The 23603-nt window shown below is 43.9% G+C and overlaps 1 protein-coding gene across 1 annotated transcript in view; it reads right to left on the bottom strand.

The window, feature by feature from the left end:
• The window catches only part of LOC139914223 (endoprotease bli-like), a 149352-nt gene that overhangs the window by 8365 nt on the left and 117384 nt on the right, over nucleotides 1-23603 (bottom strand). Inside the window, exons 13-17 of the mRNA XM_071902488.2 lie at nucleotides 19674-19784; nucleotides 19224-19317; nucleotides 17344-17529; nucleotides 7079-7202; nucleotides 1322-1491 (exon numbers count right to left, since the gene is read on the bottom strand). Of these exons, the coding sequence (XP_071758589.2) occupies nucleotides 1322-1491; nucleotides 7079-7202; nucleotides 17344-17529; nucleotides 19224-19317; nucleotides 19674-19784 (685 nt within the window). The remainder of the gene's footprint in view (nucleotides 1-1321; nucleotides 1492-7078; nucleotides 7203-17343; nucleotides 17530-19223; nucleotides 19318-19673; nucleotides 19785-23603) is intronic.

Genomic DNA, 23603 nt, shown 5'->3' on the forward strand with positions numbered 1-23603 from the left:
GTTTCCCAGCCCTTCCACCGTCTCCCTGGGACGACCAAGACCCTCCCCATCCACCCACCAAACCCCCCCCTAATGGATCAAACAAAGGACATCATTTGTAGGCCAAGTCTTTTTCTGAGCGTCTCTCTCCTCAGCTCCGCATACCAATCCAATACAGCCCAAGGAAAAAAAGCCGAGCTGTGGTACGTGTGTGTGTGTATGTGCGCGCGTGTGTGTGTGTGTGTCTGGGCCGGGGGTTGGAAGGTCTGTTTGCCTCTCCGCCAAGCATCGATTTATCCTTTTCTCCAATTTATTTCTCCTCCTCGCCTCTACGATCCATTCAGATCTGCCTCTAGGGGAGGAACCCAGGGAAAGACATTGTCAGGCCTCGGCGTTGCCTCCTAACACCAGCAAAACTCATCTACAGGCCCGAGGACCGTGTACCCCTGCAAGGACATGTCAACCGGCAACACACACACACACACACAAACAGAGATACCTGTCGTCCAACAACACACTTTTGTCAAAGCAGTAAATGGGCCAAATAATGCAGATACCCAAAGAACGGCGTAAAGGACAAAGGACAGAGAGTCTTTTATGCATATAAGAAGGATTAAATACAGTATTACTTTCTTTTTCCCTACCACTAGAAGATAATTATATTTGTTTCAGTTTAAAACAGTAAGGCGTTTCCACACATGACACACACTGTCGGTGACAGAAGTACAGGTAGCCTACAAAATGTCCTTCCGTTTCAAAGGAGAGTTTTAATCCGGTCTGTTCAATAGGCCTGTTTAAAATGTGGGGAAAACTAGAGTAATATTTAATTATGACTCGTAATCAGTCGGCCCAGTCTAGAGCCTGGACTCGCGACATGGAAGATGAGATATAACCACGATAAAATAACAATATCTCAAGTCCTGATTCGTCTGTCTGATCCCTACCGCTGTGAGTATGATTCTGACATTTTCAGATGTTATTACTCAGACACGAGGATTTGTATCCTAACACCTCGACAGTGACGACATTACTGAGCAGAAAAGCTGCATGTGCACAACCCCCCCCAAACACACACACACACACACACACACACACACACACACACACACACACACACACGTACAGTTGAGATCTGAGAACACATTCTTCACAGTGTCACAGTGAGCGACGCCTGGCACATCCTTACACCTGAAGTTGATCAATGCAGATTTGTCCAGGGGGAAATTGAAATCCATAGGAAATTAGGCGGCGCCAGTGATTTATTGGAATAGTAAATCACAGTGTGTGATGTGTGAAACGTGTATGTGTGCGTATGTGTGTGTTCCCACCCACGGTACAGTACCTTGCGTCTGAGCGGGACGGTGATATCAGCAGCACACACCTTCCTGTCTCTCTCCATTCGGTAGACCCATTGAATCAGGTCCAGAGGGGGGTAGCGGTCCCTGAGGTGCACCCCCCTCTGAGGGACGGGGTGATGCAACCCCATGGACACAATGCTCCGCAGGGGAGCCTCTGGGGGAGAAAAAGGGAAAACCATGCAGCCACTGTTAGAGCATTGTATGGCGCTGTCTGCCTCATGAGCGAGGTTTCTATCCAAATGTCAAGCGCATTTTTACGCAAATGTTTGAAATGTCGCCAAAAATAAAATGTAACTCAGGTGCGTTTACATCAGCAGCATTGAAGGCTTCCAAAAAAAAAGAAAAACATATCCACCAGAAAATTGGTACGAGTATTTCAAGAATTGATTAGTATTGGGCAAGTTGTTAGAGTCAGCTAATGTTGGCCATATTTAATGCTACCTGAAGAGGAAAACAAAGAGCTGCACTTAGCAATATTCTAATGCATCAGCTAATGGTCATACAACCATGCTGGGCGCTTTATAAATGGGAGCGACAGCAGGTATGACATTTCTGGGTCGTGGTGGACAGATATTTTACACACATTTCAAAAAGTCCAAAGCCACTTTTGATCGGTTGTGCAATGAAATTTAACCATTTTTCAGGCCGTTCATTCCGTTGCTTTAATTGCTATTTATTTCAGCAAAAGATTCCACTTTAAGTGAGTGTAAAAAGGTTTTTGTGGGCATCCTGGTGGCTCAGTGGTCTAAGTGTCAAAGTCCTGGGTTGGAATCAGGCCCAGGACCTTTGGCGCATGTCATCCCCCTCTCTTGCGCCCAGCCTTTCCTGTCTCTCTCTACTTTGATCTGACTAAGGCAAAAGTGCCACAAAAAAACCAAACATGTTAGCGATATTAAATAAATTTGATTGAATTTTGACGTTTACATTCAGCCTTTCTAATTTGATACACCATCATTCAGAAGACAAAAAACATACTTGGTGTCTAACAGAGAGTGGCTACATTATAGTATTATCATATTGGGGGTAGGTAGCTGTAACTTTATTCAAACAAGAAGAAGGAATGGTTTCTGGAGAGTTAACTCAAATGCAGTGCATGCTGGGAAGTATGCTAATAAGATACCAACGTTTCTCATTCAAATGTTAAATGATGTTTAGTGAATGCTTGGTAAGATGTTCCTTCAGCTAAACATTTTAAGTCACAACTCTTGAACTGGTGATTATAAGTTATGAAACTGATATGATTAAGGAGTTAAGGATTAAAGATGAGTGGGTTTCTCTAAATTGCACAAGGTTTTTACAGTGTAACCTTAACCCTTGCCCTAACCTAAACCTAACCCTAATCCTGATCTTAACTCTAAACCCAAATCCTAATCCCAAACTAGCCCCTTGTTCAGAGAGGAGCGATAAAATGTCCTCACTTACCAGGATTTTCCTCATCTTTCTATCCTTGTGAGGACATTTGATGCTCATAAGGATAGAAATGCAAGAACCCACCCGCACGCACACACACACACACACACACACACACACACACACACAAATCAAAACATATATCCGACATCGAGTACTTGTGCAAGTCTCCTGGAGGAGATTGCATTCATGCATGAATGTTCAAATAGATCCAGGAGGCTTTTCCAGAGAATAGCAGAGAGATAGTGTGAACCCTGTTTGAAGAATTACCCCCCCTACCCCTACCCTCGCTGTTTTTTTTTCTTTTTCCAGGTACACCGCTTCTGTTCGGGCTTGTTTTTGTCCGGCTTTAATTGCTTTTTTTTTTTTTTTTTTTTTGCAGGGGAGAGGAGAAGACAACAACAAGGCGGCGGGGGCTGCGGCTAATGGAGAGGCTGTAATTGTGAATGGAGGCATTCATCTGGAGACGTCGTCCGTGAATCGCGCCGCACAATGCCCAGCGCCGGGCTGCTCAGATCACCAACCAGTCACCAAACACACACACACACACACACACATACACTCTCAGAGGACACACACACACACAGCCCTCAGATCAGTGATGCTCGGAGGAGGAACGTAATCACACCTCCACAGAGACCAAGAGACCAAGGAGAGGAGGAGAGAAGTGGGAGAGGAGGAGAAGAGCTAGAGGGGAGGAAAGCAAGAGGAGAGGAGAAATTATACAAGGAGAGAGGAAGGGGTGGGGGGAGGCGGGGGAGGAGAGAGGAGGAACCAGGGGGAGGAGGAGGAGGAGGAGGAGGAGACAGGATGGTGAAATTGATGTTTCCTACCATTTGATTTGGGCCACAGAGCCCAGGAGGCAGATCAGATACAGAGCCAGTACCTGGCCCTACTGTAGCACACACACACACACACACACACACACACACACAGTAAGCATACACACAGTTGCATGCACATATTCTGACATACATGCAAGCAAACACAAACATGTGCACAAGCATGCATGCACATAAATGTAGTCTCACACACACACACACACACACACAAATTCTCTCACATACATGACTCACACACACAAGCATGCATGCATGCACATGAAAAACAGTCTCACTCTCTCTCTCTCTCCCTCTATCTCTCTCTCTCTCTCACACACACACACACACACACACACACTCACCCAACCACACACGCAAGTAAGCAAGCATACATAGACACAGATAGACATATATAGACACACACATACACACACACACATTCACACCAATACATTACACATAAAACTTATCAAACAGAGAACCAACACACAAACCGTGCGCTTTCCTTTACCTCCTTCTGAACAAAACCCACACACATCATTCAACCAAACAAATACCATTAAACACACAGAAACACAGCGAGCCCTTCCCTTCCCTTGCACAAGGTAAAAAAGACAAAACAAAGACGACGTGGCGGTATAAAAACTCTCGTCGCGGCGAGGCGAGGCGAGGCACCTGTCAGCACGGCGGCTCCTGCTACTACAGAGAAACATCAGGGAACAACAACTCAATTAAACACACCATCCCTGTTCAATTACTGCCACATAATCACAGCAATTTACCTTCACTTGCTGCACAGCCACCAAACAAACACACACGGGGGCAAGTGCACATAGAGGCGGGGAGACACACGCGCAAACACACACAAACAAGCTGGATCACAAAAGACAATCCGGCTATAGCTGGCTTCAACCTACACATCATGGGCGTAAAGCTCACCATGTGATATCTGCTGTGTAACTGGCAGAAAACAGTCATGTAGGATGTTGGCGGAGTGTAATTTAACTGGATTGCTTGGCTCCTTATCTCTAAAAAAAGCAATTAAATTTGTAAACACATACACCAGAACCGATGTCATAAATATTACTGTTTCTGTCCAGTAACTGCTGTACATTTTTGTGTAAGCATGGAAAAAAGGACAACTGTCTGTGATCAGTTTCTTCTTTGAAAATGATCATATCTGTAATCAGGTCAACTGTGGAGTGAATTAAAGGAATACACCACTTTTTTGGCTTGTTGGTCAGTTTACCTGTGAAGTGATGAGAATATAGACAAAATCATCCAGGTAGGGACTACTTTCCCTGTTTCCATAGTGAAAGTGATGGGCGATGGGAGACAGCAAAAAATCACTGCGCAGCGGATGAATACACTGTTGTTCACCTGAAATAGTTCCAAAAGTAAATCTGGCTTTGTTATTTCCTTTTTAAACTTTATGTCAGCATGGACCAGCTGATTTTGGCGTCTATGTTCTCATCACTTAATGAGAAAGTTGTCCAATGGGCCAATCTCCCAAAAACTTGGTGTATTCCTTTAAGTACATTTGGAAATTAATGTCATTGTGTATGTGTATTCAAATCTATTCGATGCATAACACAGAAGCAGGAGTTTATCCAGATATTATAACAAAAAGTAATGACTGTGGGTAAAGCTCAGAGATTTTGTTGAGTGGCAAACTACTATAGAATAATGTAATTGGAGAAAAGATTGAGGATTAGCAACACTGCAAGACCTTGTGAATGGGTAATTTCTGTGTGTGTGTATGTGCGTGTACGCGTGTGTGTGTGTGTGTGTGTGTGTGTGTGGACAGCAGATTGACTAACAGCTTGAACTTGGGTTAGATCCAGCAGCAGGGAGAGGGATAGATGGATGGATGGAGAGAGAAGGAGAGAAAGAGGGGGAGAGAGATTGATTTCTCAACAGAGAGAGATCAGCATCTTGACAGAGAGAAAAGAGAGAGAGAGGGAGAGACAGAGCGAGAAAGACAGAGAGAGACAGGGTTCCCATTGTGGCTCTGACGCAAAATTCCAGGACTTTTCCAAAACTTTTCCATGACTTTCCACAAGCAAACGCTTCCATGACCTAAAAATATTGTTAATGTTGTTTTTCTAAAGGGGGGAACAGGTTTCCACTCCAGTTGGGCTGAAAACCATTTGTACCCATTTGTAAAATTCCCTGATATTCCCTGACTTACCCAGAGAATTTATCAAATTCCCTGACTTTCCCTGACTGTCCGGATAAAATTGTGTGATATTCCAGGAACTCCATGATCAGTGGGAACCCAGGAGAGAGAGAGAGAGAGAGAGAGAGAGAGAGAGAGATCAACAGGGAAGTGTGGTTGAATGTCTCTCTCCCAGCATGCCTCGGTGATTCTAACAACCCTAAACCCCCCCGACAGGGACATGGAGGCCGGGCTGTGGCAGTGTGCCGGTGTGGCTAACGAGTGTGTGTATGTGTGTGTGTGTGTGTGTGTGTGTGTGTGTGTGTGTGTGTGTGTGTGTGTGTGTGTGTGTGTGTGTGTGGAGGTCGTGGGCATCGGGGGAGCTGACACACACTGTGGAAGAGGGGGGGTGGGGGGGTGCTTGGCCCGGGGGTCGCCAGGGGTCACGCTGTAATTACACATCACAGTCCCTCTGGTCATCGACCCCCCCCCCCGACTACACTGCCTCAGCCAAGAAGCAGAGATGGCAGGTAGCACTGGGAGGGGAGTGTGTGTGTGTGTGTGTGTGTGTGTGTGAGTGTGTGTATGGTGTTAAGTGTATGGTGAATTGTGAACTATGTGTCCTGCTGAACTTGTGAAAAACTCGACATGAGCAATCAGGATAAATACTGCTAGACAGGCAGACAGACACACACACACACACACACACACACACACACACACACACACACACCAGGGTTCTTCCACATTTTCCATTTTAAAATTCTGCGCTTCATCACATTTATGTATTTAATTATTTATTTGTTCATTTTCTGTTTATTTATTAGTTTATTTATTCATTGGTCTCTTGATTGATTGATTGATTGATTGATTGATTGATTGATTGATTGAGTGAAAGGATTTAACATTTGCCATTTGGTGGATGTTTTTTTTTATCAACAGCACCTTGCAGCACCCATGAGTTCTTACTGTCCATCTTTAGTATGGATCGACCCCAGTGGGAATCAAACCCTTAACCCTGCCAGTGTTAGTGCCTTGCTCAACTCACTGAGGTTCAGGATCAAGACTTTTGAGGATTTTGGTGTTTAAGACGATGCGTGCTGATGGCAGCTGAGCAATGCTGTGAGACTGTCCATAGACCAGGATGTAAAATGACAGAGGGTCTACAAGTAAATTAAATATGTAATCATATGTGTATCAGGACTGTGATGTGCTTTACATACTTTCCCAGCCTTTTTGTGAAATTCCAAAACATTTCTAGATCTGGAAATTCATTTTCCATACTTTGCCATGTTTTCCCAACCTGCTGATACACACACACCACACATATAAATACACACCCATCCACATACCATGCGTGGTCCTGTGTGGCTGGTATGTGCCATAGAGGATGAGTGTAACACTGAGCAAGGCCCCGGCTGCCTCCTCCTCCTCCTGCCTCATGCAGCTCCTCACCGTCCCTCTGTGGTCCGTCACCTGGAGAAACACATCATCACCAAAAGTTCTTGCATCTCATATTATTTATAAAACTTCAAAACCCGCTTATGTGGACAAAGTGGAGCAATGATTGATGACTGACAAGATATTATTGGTCAATGTGATACATGTAGTTCATCAACTATCAGTTTAGAGGGAACTTTGGTCCTGAATGCTCCCCTGGCCTGTATTTATCTAGCGTCTCAGAGTAGGAAACCGGTCCTAACTACCCAAAACTTCGGTACTTTGGTCCTAATTTTAGACATAGGAGTTTGATTGCCCTTGCAGCTTTCATTTCATTCATTCATTCATTCATTTCCCCACCACTCTAAAACCTAGTCATGGTCACACTCAATGTATGCAGACATGTTATAACAAAAACCAGATAGGCCTACAGCTTAAACAATAAGAGCAAGTTAAAGTGCTGGATCAACTTAAACTGGTGTTCGCTATTTAGAAAAGCACATGAACTATGACTTGTGTCGGCCTATTGGTCAATTAACAGGTTTGTCATTTTGAGGCTTATTGATCAGTTTTGGCAATAGATTCTTTAGCCTATAGGTGCTTAGTTTGCTATAGGGGTGGTTCTATTTTCTAAGTTTTATATGTTTTTCTGCATCAAATTATCTAGATGAAACTCTTTTAATGTGTTGAATCCTTCATGGCAGCTATCAAGAAGAACCACTAGACGTCATCATTTCAATTTGGGCCACAGGATGATGTAAAACTGTGATGTCATACAATTTCAAAGGAGAAGTCCCACTCTTCACTGACAGTGTGCGTAGGAAGCTTCATCACTCCTCTCATGTTCAACGCTGAGCTGAGACTATTTTTACTCCTCGTCAAACTTTCAGCGTGATTCCTTGGAGCGATTCTGAGACGTTTGATGAATCCAGGCCCTGATTTCAACATCAATTTCAAATATATTTCTGGGGAATTTTGCTTGATCTTAGTGTACAATACCCTGTCATACCCCAATGACACCCATTCAGACTGGAGCTGGTCAAAAACAGTGTTACAGCATGTGTCAGAGCTGCCCAGCCTACCTGTGAATGTGTGTTTCTAAGTGTGTATATGAGTGTGTGTGTGAGAGAGAGAAAGTGTGTGTATGTGTGTGTATGCTCTGAGCAGACCAGAGGCCAGGCATGGCGGCCCCCAGCCGAGCGCTGCATCGATTTGTTGTTGGTAAACAAACAGCTGGATGCTACAGGTGGATCGATACGCCTCGCATGCCTCCCAGACTCCCAGCATGCCTTTCTGCTGGGCCGACACGGCTCTCCGAGGAGCAACAACCCCACTGTCGTGTGAAAACCTCGTGACTACAAGTTTCATGTTTCCTCATTATTTTTCATTGAACTGAACATAAATTTATACATAGAAGTTACTTTCATGACCCAAGAATGTTTCCTTAATTCCTGAAAGTTTTTTTTAGAGATAGGAGGTTTTCATCTTAGAGCACTCATGAATCTATTTATAAAACTAAAATGCTACCTGAAATTCATTAGTCAATATTCAATATATTATGATATGATATATATATTCAAATATGGGTGATTTCATCCTCCCAAGTGTAACTATTTTGTACACTAAGAAGAGAAGGTTTCACAGTTTAAAAATGGTGGATTTCTTATTTTTGGAATTAAATTATTAGGGATGCTAATGTATTTATCAATGATTGTATCTTAAATGAAAAAATCCACCCTAAATATTTTAACACTGTTAAAAAAACACAGCAATTGGCGATGTATCTTGCATTTTGTTGTTTGGTGGTGTATTTTTCTTTTTATTCCTGTGGCAAAATGGTGATTGGGTGACGTCACTTTGACAGATTTCCAGCACAGCTACAATGGAGTTTCATAGGAGAACATTTTTCAGCTATCTAAAACATCAGGTTTTGGTGTCAGTCAATAAGAATCAAAGAGCAAGAGCTTCTTTCTAGAGTCACCATTTCGCACCGACGTTCAACAATCATACAGAGAGAAATCCATCGTAGAAGAGGAAGAGACACCAATTTTTCCACCTATTGTAGCCTCAATAGACCAGAATGCAATGCGGCCACAAGACAGGTTGTGTTTTGGCTTTTTTTGTAATTTGAACAATTGGGCACAGCACTCCACGTCTCTCCACTCACTTTTTCTCAACTGCAAACTCTCTGTCTGCTGCTCTTACTCACTATCCCCCTCTCTGGGGGTTGTCGAAAGTGTGTGTGAAACGTAGGAAATCACACAACTGAAGCAGAAGTAGACAAGGCAGGTTGAGCGACAGTGGGTATAACAAAAAAGTAAATTACACACTTCATCGCTAAATAACTCATTGAAGATCACAAATTGATGATATCTAATGATGTAAGAGGGTGGAATGTTCCTTTAATGACATATGGGCAACATTTCAAGGCAATGGAGATGGGCAATATTGGAGGAACAAATACACTGTGATTAAACACTGCTGTCGTAACTGTTGCCAAAATATTGCCACTGTGTGTCATGGCTTTACAATCGATATAAAATTTTATGTACCAGTAAAATATCTAAGGCCTAATGCTTGTATGTATGTATAATATACATGTTTACTGCCATCTCTGTCTCCTCCGTATCAAAACCCCCAATCAAACTTCTGGCTAGTGAGGACAAATTTGCACTTGCTGTGACTGAAAAAACACACTTTCCATGGATTATCAGGCTCATAAAACTTCTGTCCCAACCGTGTCTGCTGCAAAATGAATATATTGCCATAATGAACCATTTATTGCACGTGATCAATGTTATTTGGTAGTTTGTGTTTCAGTTTAAGTTATCATGTTTGCTGTTAATGTCAATAATAAAAGTTAACGATAAACACACATTATCTTCATAGAAATAGGATTCCAGGTGCGATTCAGTGACCAAAGTTAAGAAGAGATGAACTAGTTGTTATACTAGCATGATAAAAAAAAAGATGACATTAAACATGCGGCATAAAAAGTGTGAGAACTACAAGCAGAAAGGGAGCCAGGGGTATAACGCAGGGAGAAATTAAACTGACTTTTAGACAAAAGGGAGACAAAGAAAATGAGAGGATTAGCAGAAGCAGAGGAACAGAGGGGAGAGGGGAGGGATTTCAAAGCCAGGGAGAGAAAGTATAGAGAGAAAAAGGAGAGGTGGGGGGATTAGAGATGGCGAGAGAGAGATTGTGCGCCGGCTGAGAAAATACCGAGCAGAGGAGGGAGAGATGGCAGGATATTGAAAAGGGTGAGTGTCGGGGAGAGGAAAGTGAGACCCGGTGATAGAGGGTGAGCCTGAGAAGAAGGAGGAATACAGAGAGAGACGGAGGGATGGAGAGGTAGAGGCAGACAGAGAGACGGGAAGGCAGAAGAGGAAACAGAGGGACAGACAGGGAAAGACACTGGAGAGAGGGGGAGGATAGACAGTGTGACAGAGAGAAGGAAGCAACTAGACAGTAGAAAGAGGATAGACTAACCTAGAGAGAGGAGGACAGAGTACATCACTCAGGTAGACAGGGTTAGAAGGAGAGAGAAAGAGAAGCAGACAGAATCAGAGCAAATAAAAAAGAGAGAGAGAATGGGATTTAATGTCTGTCAAGAAACCGCATATCTCCAAAATGTCAACTTTTAACACATTTTTTTAACCTTTTTTTTATCCAGAGGAAGTTGACTGAGCACCATGATCTTTCCCAGAGACGCCCTGCTTCACATATACAGTTACACACCTGAGAGCTGCCCAGCAGAACCACTGTCTACTGTTCACTGGGTTCAGTGCTGTGAAAAGCACTATAGGTGACACTGAGGAATTGCTGCTTGGTTTCCCCATGAACATCAACACATTTTTACATAATTAATAACGCACTACCAACGGTTTGGCATGGATCATGAAACATTTTCCCCATTTTCTACAAGAGGGCAATGCCAACTGTCAATTTGACAAAAAAAGGGTCAGAGGCAGAGAGAGAGGCTTTGGCAGGACTGCAGGTGAATTAGAGAAAAGAACGAGGGCTTGTGACTGGATGGTTGCTGGTTGGAATCCCAGGACTGGCTGACAGAATGTGAATAAGCCTCTCTCCTCTTAGTTAAAGTGGTAATCCATCAAATTCTTGTTGTTTTTAAAATTTTGTCTCAGTTCACCTACAGAAACTTGAGTTTGGTGCCTATTGCTTCTCAGGCTAACTAGACATTTCTTCTAATTATTCCAGACAAACTGGAAACGTAAAACGCATCACTTCTTGTGTTTCAGAGGTTTTTTCAGGACAGACCTTCCAGACACTGTGTGTTTAGAACGGCAAATGTAAAAGCTTTCATGAACTGGCTACAGATTGAATCACTATTGCGTATTATCAATCAGCGATAGAGAGTAACAAAACAAACATTTATTTATATGAAAATGCTGTAGATTATTACTTTAACCCCCAGCTGCTCAGACTGTGGTTGTACTGGGCAGCGGGGAGTTACTGGGAAGAAGCACAGGGCTCAGTCGACTTTCACGGGATAAATAAAGGTTTGAAAATGAAACGAAAAAACAAAAAACAAACTGTGAGTGCCTGCCTGCGCCGGAGAGAGGGAGGCAGTGTCAGATGGGAGGGGAGGAGGAGTCTTGCTGGGTCTACATATGTAAAGCAGCAGGGAAGCAGCAGTGTGTCAGACTGAGGCTCTGGCCCAACCTGAGCTCCTCTCTGCTCCCTCCACCGCATCAATCATCCAAAACAGGGCCATGATGGCCACGCCGCATGCTGGGACACACACACACACGCACACACACTCACACACTCACACACACACGCACACACACACACACACATTGCAGCACGCATGCACACGCACAAATACAAAACAAACCCACACACACAGGGTTGCACTTAGACAAACGCGCATACTGCACCACACACACACACAAAACACACACAAGGATACACTTACACAAATGCACACATTACATGAAACATAAACACCCACGTGCACATACACACACACACACACACAGTCACACTTTCTCTCCCTCCCTCTCTCACACACACTCGGCAGACAAACAGAAATAGGTATCCTGTGCCCACAGGGTGCCCTCGCCCCCGACCATCTGTGACGGGTGCCAACACACAGTGGGTGATATTTACATGGAGACCCACTCCCCCACGCACACACACAAAAAAGAGAAAGAAATATCCACAAAGGGCCGCTTGGATCTCTTGATCTCCCAAAACTCATTAAACATGCAAATATATGCAAATATATGCACCTCTAGAAATCCACCTTGGGCCAGAGTGAGGGAGTGTGTGTATGTGTATATTTGCGGGTGAGAGTACACGTTTGTGAGACTGTGTATGTGTGTGTGTGTGTGTGTGTGTGTGTGTGTGTTTTCACATTAGTAACTATGCTTTGACAGTGTGTCTGCCAGCTTGGTGCACTGTGTGAGCCTGTGTAGTTATATGCTGTTAGTTTTAAACTTATATACATGTTTTTACACTTGTTTCCCAGTGTTTGGTGGTACAGTTACAGTAATATTGCAACTTTTCCCTGTAACAAGTACTGCAACATTATATTTTAACTTCAGTAATAATAGTTACCAATCAAGAAAAAGGTTATTATCACCATCTTTAAATATTAGATTGATGTTGAATTATCTAAAAATGATATCCCACCCCCATCCCTCCCTTTGTTTTCCTAACTAAGTAATCACATTACTTTTTAAAATCAGTAATGACTAAATGACTTTTTCTGAGTAACAAGCCTGACTTTGTTGTTTACACACAGTATGTGTGTAAGTCCTGCCGCTTAATACAATGGGAAAGTCTACAGCAACTGATGTAATAATTGCCGGATAATGTAATAACTTGTGAAAATGTGATAAAATGTCCCTCTAAATGAGTCAAAAATGTCATAAAGCCTGATATTGTAATAATGTATTTTCCTGATAATGCAATACATTATTATATCATAAGGGGTGTAACTTTTAAACAAAATATAACAAAGAAGATGTTATTAGCTACATTAAGTGATACGTTTTTGTTACATTTTCCACCCATTCTAGGATTCAAATATGTGTTTTTGAAGGCTGATACTGGTATTTTTGGACTGAATTTGCCAATGGCCAATATTTTGTTTTACAAGGATTCAGTGTTTCCCCCGGAGTTTTGGAAAAGCCTCTGAAGCAGCATTTAGACCATCATGGGCCACTAAAACTCTCCAGTGAAACCCAGAATAATAACAATAATAAAACTTGTTCATTGAGCCATATGTGAGCCTCCCATACACAACCAGTTGTGGTTTTAATGACAACTCTGTAATAAATATGTAAACAATCAAACTGCATCATATGCATCATATCAGAGATAGACGACACTGACTGGCTGACATCTGATTTTTGATAAAAAGACAATATCGTTTCATATATCAGTTATTACATGATCAGTTGCTACAGGGAGCGTTTGGTTTCTACAATCTACTGGGGAGATGAGGAGGAAGGGGACAAGGAGGAGGAAGAGCAGGGACTCCAGATGTGGCACCAGGGATTATGATGGTAAATATATGATCTGTCAGTCATGGCCAGTGTGTGTGTGTGTGTGTGTGTGTGTGTGTGTGTGTGTGTGTGTGTGTTGGGGGGGGTTGCCAACCAAAGTGCTGCAGGCTAAATACTGCCATTATATTTCCACAGCAGCACTAGTAGCGGTCGGCTTGAGCCCCAAAGTCCACTGGGAATCAGGCATGTCTCTGCTCAAAGCCCAGCCTTACTGCCACCCCACCATGGAGTAGGAATACACACACACACACACACACACACACACACACACACACACACACACACACTCCCTGTGGGCATGGCAGCATGGAGCCAGGTAGGGTGTAAGGGAGGGCGATGTATGAGTGTGTTTGTGTTTTTTTGTTTTTTTTCTGTGTGTGTGTGTGTGTGTGTGTGTGTGTGTGTGTGTATGAGACAGAGGTTTCAGTGGAAGCAGAGCACAATAATGACCCCCCCTCTCAATTATTCTTTGAAAACCCATTGTGTTATGCAGCAGAAGGAAATAAAAAACGCTGCCAGTCATAGTTACAAGTTTGAAAAAAAAAACATTCACTACAGTACACAATCACACACACACACACACACACACACACACACACACTAACACTAACCCAACGCTAACCCTCAAAACGCAAAACAAATGGCTTAAACTGTCATATTTCCATTTTATGCAATGTTACCTCTGTTTTACACTGCATGAGGGCAGAGGTGATTGAATGAACTGAGAGAGGGAGGATGAGAGAGAGAGATAGACAGAGAAAGAGAGAGGGGAGGCGAGAATGAGGGGATGAGAGAGAGATAGAGAGAGCAAGAGAGAGAGAGAGAGATGCTGACAGAAAGATTGAGTACACAACACACAAACTACATGTTCTTAATTGTGGAACTGTTATTCATAATTATAGATATTAATGATTACGAAATATTCTATAGCACGTTTTCAACCCAATAATTAATAGTCATTACAGATATTGATGATTATGTACTATTGTTTTCAAACCAAATGATTAACCATCTCTACATGGTCTGAATGAAATAAATGGTTTGTCGGGGTACAATCTATATCCTGCTTTGGCAGTATTGCCTCTGATAAACAGTAAAACCGCTGAGCTGAGCGAGGCACCACAGATGGTGGTAGAGCGAGCATGGTGACAGTAGATAAGGAGAGAGAGAGAGAGGGAGAGAGAGAGAGAGAGAGAGAGAGAGAGCGTGTTTCCAGCCCTGCGGTCTCCTCTCCTTCACAGTGCTGGAAGGTCAGCCGAGCCTCGAGCCTTAACACTCGTTCCCTTTTCACTTCAGTCCTGCTTTTATTCCCACCAACACCACCGCCACAGCGCTCTTTGACAATTGTCATCATGACGAATCAATACCGACTCTCTGCAGACCCTCCCCATCTTCCTCCTCACACCCCCCCCCCCCCCCCCACCTCTGCTGCCCTTGAGTTTTTAAACACTGATCCAGGAGATAGTCCAGTTAAAGTCTCTTCCCAGGGCCTCCGTTCTCCATTTTTCCCCCCTGTCTTTCATTCTTCCTCTCCATCTTTCTATCACAGTCTTGTCGCCTCGCCTTCTATTTCTCTCTGTGTAATGATTCAGTGAAAACAATGTCAAAAACCATCAAACTGCAGACATTGGACAAGATTTTGTCTCTGCGACCCACATTATGGGAAGCTTTTGTTGTTGAATTGTATAACTGTCTACACTGTATATGGGGAGATAATAGTGGTGAGAGTGAAACCTATGATTAGAATAGTCATTCTTATACATTCTCTAACTGGGATAATTACTAGCGAATTAAATTATAGTGACATCAAACTATTGCTAATTTTGCTGGGGACCCTCAAGGACCCCACCTTCAGAACCACTGGCTCATACTTTCAAACCAGGTTGAGATGAGTTTTATTTGGTTTATACAATGGTACATAATCATCAATATCTGTAATAAAATATAACAGTTCCGAAATTGAGAATATGTAGTTATGCAAATCATTCAAAAGCCAGTAAGGGCGTATCGGACATTGTAGTGAGTTTGTGTTTGTGTGTGTGTGCGTGTTTCTGTGTGTGTGTGCATGTTTCTGTGTGTGAGCGTCTGTGTATCTCTGTCCCTACCTCTCTCTCTAATTTCCACAGTGTCGTTCTCTCTCTGTCCCCATTTGCTCTGACTTTACTTCTGAAGCTTTAAGCAGCGTAACACTCCGTCGTATTTACAGCGAGCATGTGTGTACGTGCGTGTGTCTCTCCCCGATTTACAGTAAGGCTGACGAGTGTTGACTGCTGTGTGTGTGTGCGTGTGTGTGTGTGTGCTGATTAGCGGTGTGCTAAGGCATGGCGGGCGTCAGATGCGAGTGTTAATTCGTGTTGCGAGCGTCGCGGTGACTCGTCTCGGCCCTCCGGTAATGAGCAGCGGCTCCGTTATGTGGCTCGGCTCGCGGTGTTTCCTCCCCGTCTCTGCGACGTGCTGGGCCTTGGTAATTGGTCACAGAGGGGACAGTAAATCTGCGCGAGGACGTGGGAGAGAGAGAGATAGACAGAGGGAGAGAGGGCGAAAGAGAGAAAGAGACAGTGTGTGTGTGTGTGTGTGTGTGTGTGTGTTTGTAGGGAGGAGGTAGGGGATAGAGGACGGGGGTTGGGTGGTGGGTGTCTTTCATCTCCACAGCTTTTTCTCTATAAACCTCCAACTGTTTACAAGGACTGATGCCTATTTACACACACACACACACACACACACACACGCACGCGCACACACACACACACACACACACACACACAGTGAGTCCACCACCTCCACTGCTACCACCCACACGTATATACAGTAAATGACCTCAGCGCGCTACTGTCTGTGAGTATGGATTCTAATCAGACGTCGGCAGTATTGTGTCTGTCAAACCCAGCCAAGGTTACTTAACCTTCCAGTCTTAATTTCCCTTCCATTTTAGCTCCTTCCTCCATATCAAACATCAGCACATCTATAAAAGAAAAAAAAAAAAAAAAAAAAAAGGAGAAGAAGAAGAAGAAGAGCGTGGGGAGGAAAATGAAGATTGCCATGCTTGGCTGAAGCCGGGAGATGAAAGTAGAGGATGATTCACACTGCTGAGGCAAAATGAACTGAACCAAGCTGAGCTGTGCTGTGCTGGGCCGGGCTATTTTTAAACATCTATACACCGCCGCTACTGGAAGGGGACAATGTGAACCAGAGCAAATCATTCCTATATCATGAGAGGGTAAGTGAAATAGGGTTTCGAGGAGATTATATGAAAATGACTATATATGCCAGGAAGCTATGTATTTTTCCATATCTTTTTTTTTTTTTTTGCTCATACGGCTCTTGGTGTTGCACTTCATATGTTGGAAAGTAGTGTCACTGTGAGAGGGCAGGGACCTTGCATACAGAAAAAACAAAACCTACAGCTAGCTCAGGATTTTCCAAACAGTTGCCATTGGGGATCAAGCTGTTTTCAAGTGACTATTCAGTCTGGGATCATAAAAAAAGATCAATACACTTAACTTTTTGAATGAAATATAATTTCTGTGAAGAGTGACCGATGTGTGACAGAGGAAATTACATGCAATGCAGGCTGTCAGCAGCTGGATTCGAACCCATAACATTGCAAGTAAGAGGTCCCAAACTTGAGGCCTTCTCACCTGGAGGGTCCAGAGGCCTCGCGGCTGCTCCCCCCAGCAGTGGACGCTCATCAGGGTCCAGCTTTTCAAGCCGGCGCTCGAGGCGTCGTTGGGCCGGGTGTCCAGCAGCAGCGACACGGTGCCTGCAGGAGACTCCAGGCCTATGGAGAGGTCACCGCGACACACGGCGCTGATGCTCACCCTCACCTGGTGGGAGACGTGAACAGACGTGAGGAGGATGGTGTGAACATGGAGAGGGATGGAGGGATATAGAGAGAAAGAAAGCAAGAGGGAGGAAGGGAGAGGGTAGAAATAGAGGGTCAAAGAACAAGAGAAAGCAAACAGTAAACATGTCGTCCCACACCAATGATGCAGTCCCCCTCTAGGCCAATCGGTAACAAATATGTCACCTTGTGGTTGTTTATTGTGTGGGACAGGAATACCTGAAGAGGAGCCAATACTCAGTGGACCGAATCTTTTGAAGTGTACTGGACTGACTGGTTATTCAAATTTTTACATTTGTCATGCATTTATCGTGCCCCTCCTTGGGCCAATCAGCATCAATTTTGAAAATGTCGGAATGCGGTGAGATGCATCATTCTGTCATGTTTTGTCAAAATCAAATCAATGATGTATGAAATATGGAATGTGACACATGGACAAACAAACAATTTAGCATGGCATTATTTTTAGCGTGGCACAATTTAGTATTTTAGGGCCCCCCCCCTAGGGCCAATCAATGTAGTTTTGAAAATGCCACAATGCAGTGCTGAGATGCATCATTTCCCCATGTTTTGTCCAAATCTGATCAGTGTTGTCGGAGATATTGCATGTGACAGATGGATGGACGAACCAATGGATGGCCAGAGAATGATCCATAGTCCCCGCCAAAACGGAAGATGGAAAAGTAGGAAGAGAGAGGATCAGAAAAAGAAGAGACAGAGTAAAACGGCTAAGGGGAATATTAGCTAAATGATTTAAATAAGCACATGTAGTTGCCCCCGAACCCCCCCATCCCCTCCAGTAAACACCCTCCCTGTCCCTGTTCATCTCAAGCAGCACATCTGGTGTGACAATGGCACATCGCAGAGAGAGCCGCCAAGCTGCAAAAAGACTGACAGCCCGCTCCTGTTTACGGCGCGTTACCACGGCAACACGTCCATCAATCACACCTCGCAGCGATGGCCTGACCCACGCTTTCTGCCAGGGAGGAGAGCCGCAAAGATGAAGCCTTTTCAATTTACATGCTGACACACTCCCGCTCTCTCTCCTCGCTGTTTCACAAGTACACACACACACACACACTCAATGTGCACATACACACAGATGTATATGTATGCATGCATACACAGTTAAACATTAGTACATCTGCATGTATGTGCATGAACGCAAGCGAAAACACACAGACACGCCATTTTCTGCAAATGACACGGCCAACACATTACACATCACAGTTACATCCTTTTGTATCGCTGTTGTTCCAGATAAAACACATAACAGACAACCTGGTGGATGCTGTTTATGTGAAATGTTCAGGCTTTGTTGAGAGAAGTACATTTAGCATGTAAAAAAACAGCAGAAATGAAGAAACTTCAGAAGCTATGGAAGGGTAGACAACATGGCTTGATGTGATTAAAGATTAGTCTTGAATGCCATATTTCCTTTATTTGTCCATTGTCAACAGTCACAGGAAAAATTGGTGAGAAAGAGGGGTTGGAATAAAGCAAAGGTTGTGAGTCAGATAAGATTTAGACCCACAGTACAGTGAGTATATGGCATGAGCCATAAACTCACTCAACCTGCATATCTTTACTGATTGCAGCATGGTGTACCAGTGGGCATATCATATCATCATAGATTTTTGAACAATTCATTGTCATGACATCTCATGTCCGTCTGACCTGAACGTGCTCCAGAGTGTTGACCTCATCAGCCCTCCCATGGCAGCCCTCTGATTGGATGCTCACACTGACCACTCCTCCTGAAGCAAGGATCCTGACCAATAAAACAACAGATCATGCCTGTCAGTGAACACCCTCTCTCTCACATGCTTGCACTCTCTCAGACACACTCTCACACAAACACACACAAAGCAGTGACAGCAGCTTAAGATAAGATGAAACTTTATTGATCCCCGTCTGGAAATTGTTTTGTTGAAGCAGCAAAAGTAATAGGATACAGCAAGGAAAAAAGGGGAAATAGGCACAAAAATATAATGTAAAGTAAGCAATAAAAAGCAATAAAAGCAATAAAAATAGAACATAAAACATTGTGGGGCTTATATAAACATATGCAGCAAACAGTTTCAAAATGTTTTTTTTTCCCCAATAAAAAAAACAAAGCTTGTCTACCTGGCGGGATGGAGCGTGACTTCCTGTGTGCACGTCCTGTGCGGAGCCACGGCGTCGAGGCGTACGGCCTGCTGCACCATCAGCCCTGCATCCAGCACTCCAAAGCCATACCTGAAACAAGTGGGAAACATACACTCATCTGTATGTGTGTGTGTGTATGTGTGTATGCGTATGACACACATGCATGCCTGTGCGCTTATGTGCTTCCACACACGTGCATTGGAAGCTTTCACGTGGGCGGCTGAATGTGCTGCAGGACCAGAGAAAGCGCTAATGGCTCCGACGTGAGGAGGCAACAAGTCATTTACGAAGATGCTGTTGTCCTCTGACACAATCACTTCCCGTTCTGTCCGGGCTGCTGGGGCTGAGGGCCACTGTTTGCGCCGCCCATAATTGCCTGGAGGATTGATTCTGAACGATGTGCCGTCTCATGGACTGTAATCAAGCCTCATTATTCATTCTTTACCACCCCAATCTGGGTGCTGGAAACACAATGGCCGCCCCTTAAGCGGCATTGCTGCCTGGCGACTGTATGACCACTACAGTACTTTCTCTCTCTCTCTATCTCACTCTCTGTCCTCCACTTTACTCCTCCTGCTTCACCACCTCTTTACGTCTCTTTTGAATCGTTTGCTCTCATCTCTCCTCTTTGCCCTCTCCCTTTTACAGGGCAGCCTGCTATTCGGTGTTCTCTTCCTCTCTAAATTCTCCTTCATTCTCCTCCATCAACCTGAATTTCTTGCCTCGGAACTCTTAGGCGCTAACTCTCCTCCAGTGCTTCAGCGATGCTGAAATCACAGTCCTCCCAGTCTCTCCTTAATTCTCCCTCACTTCCTTCATTTTCATGCAGTTTCTCTCTTTCAATTCCCTCTTGTTAAAATCACAGTCCTCAGACCGAGTAGCCATCACTATGTTCCTCCTCCTCATCTCCCCCTGGAAATCCAGAGGGGGTGACAAAGAGCTAATTTCTGCCATTATTACCATACGCACCTTATGCCGTTAATCTGCAATAAGTGAAATTCATTATCCTGATGACGGGGTCTCTCGGAGCAGCGGAGAGAGAGAGACAGGAGAAAGGAGAGGAGAGAACTGATCAATAACTCAATCTGCTGCCCTGCATGGGGCTCCGTCTCCTCTGTCTCAGACTGTCAGTGTGTCTGAGGAGGGAAGGCAGAAGCTCCAGCCCGCGCCGTCCTCGTCCTAACAGCATGCAGCGCGATCAATGGACACAATCTAATCAGCCACTATCACCACCAATGACTTTTAGCATGCAGGGCCGAGCATAATAGCATTAGGCAGAGGGGTGTGTGGGGTTGTAGCGAGGTGTGCTGCTGAAGTTCAAGGTCACTCAGGGGGGCTGTGAATGCTGTGAGAGTTAGAGCAGAGCGCAGTCGACAGTCTTTGAATGCAGAAGCCTAGAGTAGCGATTGCTAAGGCGTCAGCTAATGGGGATCCTAATAAAGTATAAAGAAGAGAACCATTTCAAAGGGGTGTATTCATGAGCGTTAGTCAACTAAAACCCTACGGTATCGGCAAAGTCCCTGCACCTACTATCATTTGCCTCTAAAACTTCCACATCTGCTTATATACATTAAATATTTGGGGACAAAGTGAAGCAACCACTGATGAAAAACAAGATCTTAGTAATAAGATCTGATGTGATGTGATAGATTATTAGATCTAAATCACCAAACGCACACAGATTACAAGGAACATTCATCCTGAAAGCTCCTCAATGCGTTTTTTTTATTTTTATTTTATTTTTATTTTTTTACGATATAGTGTCTAAATACATTTCTGGCAATTTCATAATGACAAAAACTACAAGATCAAATTTGTTCTCACCTATGCTAAGAGAGACCTGATGACCATGGGCCAATTCATCAGCAACAACAAAACAAGAGGATTGAGCTGCCTACTGTCCCGCCATAATCACCATGATATATTAAACATACCAAGTTATGTTAATGAGGTCATTAATTAAGCTAATTAATGCATTCATTAGCAAATATTTCTATGGTGACATACTTGTCTTAACATAACACATGTATGGTATTAATATGAACTCCGTATCTTAAAGCATTAAGTAGTTATAGTAGTTTCATGAGAATCAGTTATTCCTCATTAATATGCAAATGTATGCAGCAAGGTGCTCTAAGATCTAATCAGATCATCTGCTCTATAGGGAAAATAAGTATGAAGTGTCTATCATGTATTGTTCTTGAGTTATTGTGTTCACAAGGATGTCTCTACATACATAGAAGACAGATAGACGTCACCATGACAACATAATGTCCCACATACCATGTACCATTAGTACATGCCATACCATGTACCATGGTGGCAGGACATAAAAAGACAGAAAAATCTAGGAGGAAGTGCAGCAGTTCTACTAAGAGTATCCTGTAGTTTTAATTTTGCAGCCTAAAATAGAAAAGAGAGGCTTCCCATAAAACAAAAACTGCTGGTGACCGGGTCTCGCCACCCTGCTCCCTGTTAGTGATTAAATATACCCTCCCCACCCCTTCCCCTTAGCCAGAGCTCTGCACCTATTAAATCCTATAGCTCCTGCAGATCGATCGGGCCTGCATGGCCCCGGCTCCGCGGCCATAAACCCACACAGACATATATCTGATAGAGAAAGCTGCGGGAAACAGGTTTACCCACGATAGAACATGATGAAAATGACAGATTTTATGTCCCCTGCCATGTCAATGAAACACCACCGCTGAGCTGAGCCGCTTTTCAGGGAGACTCCCCGGCCCTTGCAGCCGTCTCATCTGATCCCACCACTCGCTAGGAAGGGAGAGAGTCCACACTGCCACGTTCAGCAGGAACTAGGGATGGGACAATATATCGAAATTCAATATATCACAATAAAAAAATGTGACAATACATATCGTGGGGCAGAAACATGAATTGTGATATTAGTTCCATTTTATTCTGCTGTAGTAATCACAAATGAGACGGCTTGCCCATCACAGTTTCACAAGCTCTCCATTAAAATGATATTATTTGCACTTTGTAATGACATTTTTAAGTTGCTTACATTCTAGTAAGCCAATGGCATTTCTAGAAAGATTTGTGGCTCAGAAATAAACATAATCATTGAACTACTGTATGTGCAGAACAGTTTTCATATCTGTTTTGGTTTGTGATATTGCCTATATAGTTTACTCATCCAAATGTATGGAAATTGTCATAGCATAAATTAAATTTTTTCTCTGCCAGATGTGATTTTTGGGTTTAGAAAATCAGACGAAGCCATGTTCAACATTAAAACATCTTTACATGAGATGAAAGCAGCATAATGCGCTGCACTGCAAGCAATTAGTCAGAAAAACACAGTCATCCAATTTCAACTTGTTCTCTGTCCACCTCCTGCGTGGTCGGAGGGAGGTTGAGCCAAGCCAACTACAGAGTGACAGCCGATCTTCTGTCCACCCAGCACGAAGCATGTTAAACCCCCGACCCCCCGCCTCCGCACATATCGAGTCTGCGGCCCTCGCATTTTCTCCATCCACTCTCACTCCTCGGTGGCGAATGCCCTTGCAAACTCTACCTCCCCCCACCCCCTCCCGCCTTTCTTTTTATCCATTAGGACGCAGGCCACTCCCCCCACCTCTCCATGGGGCCTCTTTGTAACTGTCGAGGAACCCTTTTCACTTTTTGTTCTGCAGGCCTTCCCAGGTCCTTTCTCTGTTGATATTCACACCATCTGCCAGCGGCAGGGGAAGGTGCACACAACCCCAACTAGCATGGAGACGTCAAGATCTCCAGGGTCGGGCTCTTTCCTTCTTCTTTGCGCACGGCGTTAAAAACACAGTTATCACAACGGCCACGCTGCAACCAAAACATATTTTTCCCAGAATCGGCCACTATCCAGGGACCTAGCCGTGGCGGTTTCACCCCTTGTTTGCAGTGGTACAT

This window comes from Centroberyx gerrardi, chromosome 12, assembly GCF_048128805.1.
Source record: "Centroberyx gerrardi isolate f3 chromosome 12, fCenGer3.hap1.cur.20231027, whole genome shotgun sequence".
Classification (NCBI taxonomy): Eukaryota; Metazoa; Chordata; class Actinopteri; order Beryciformes; family Berycidae; genus Centroberyx; species Centroberyx gerrardi.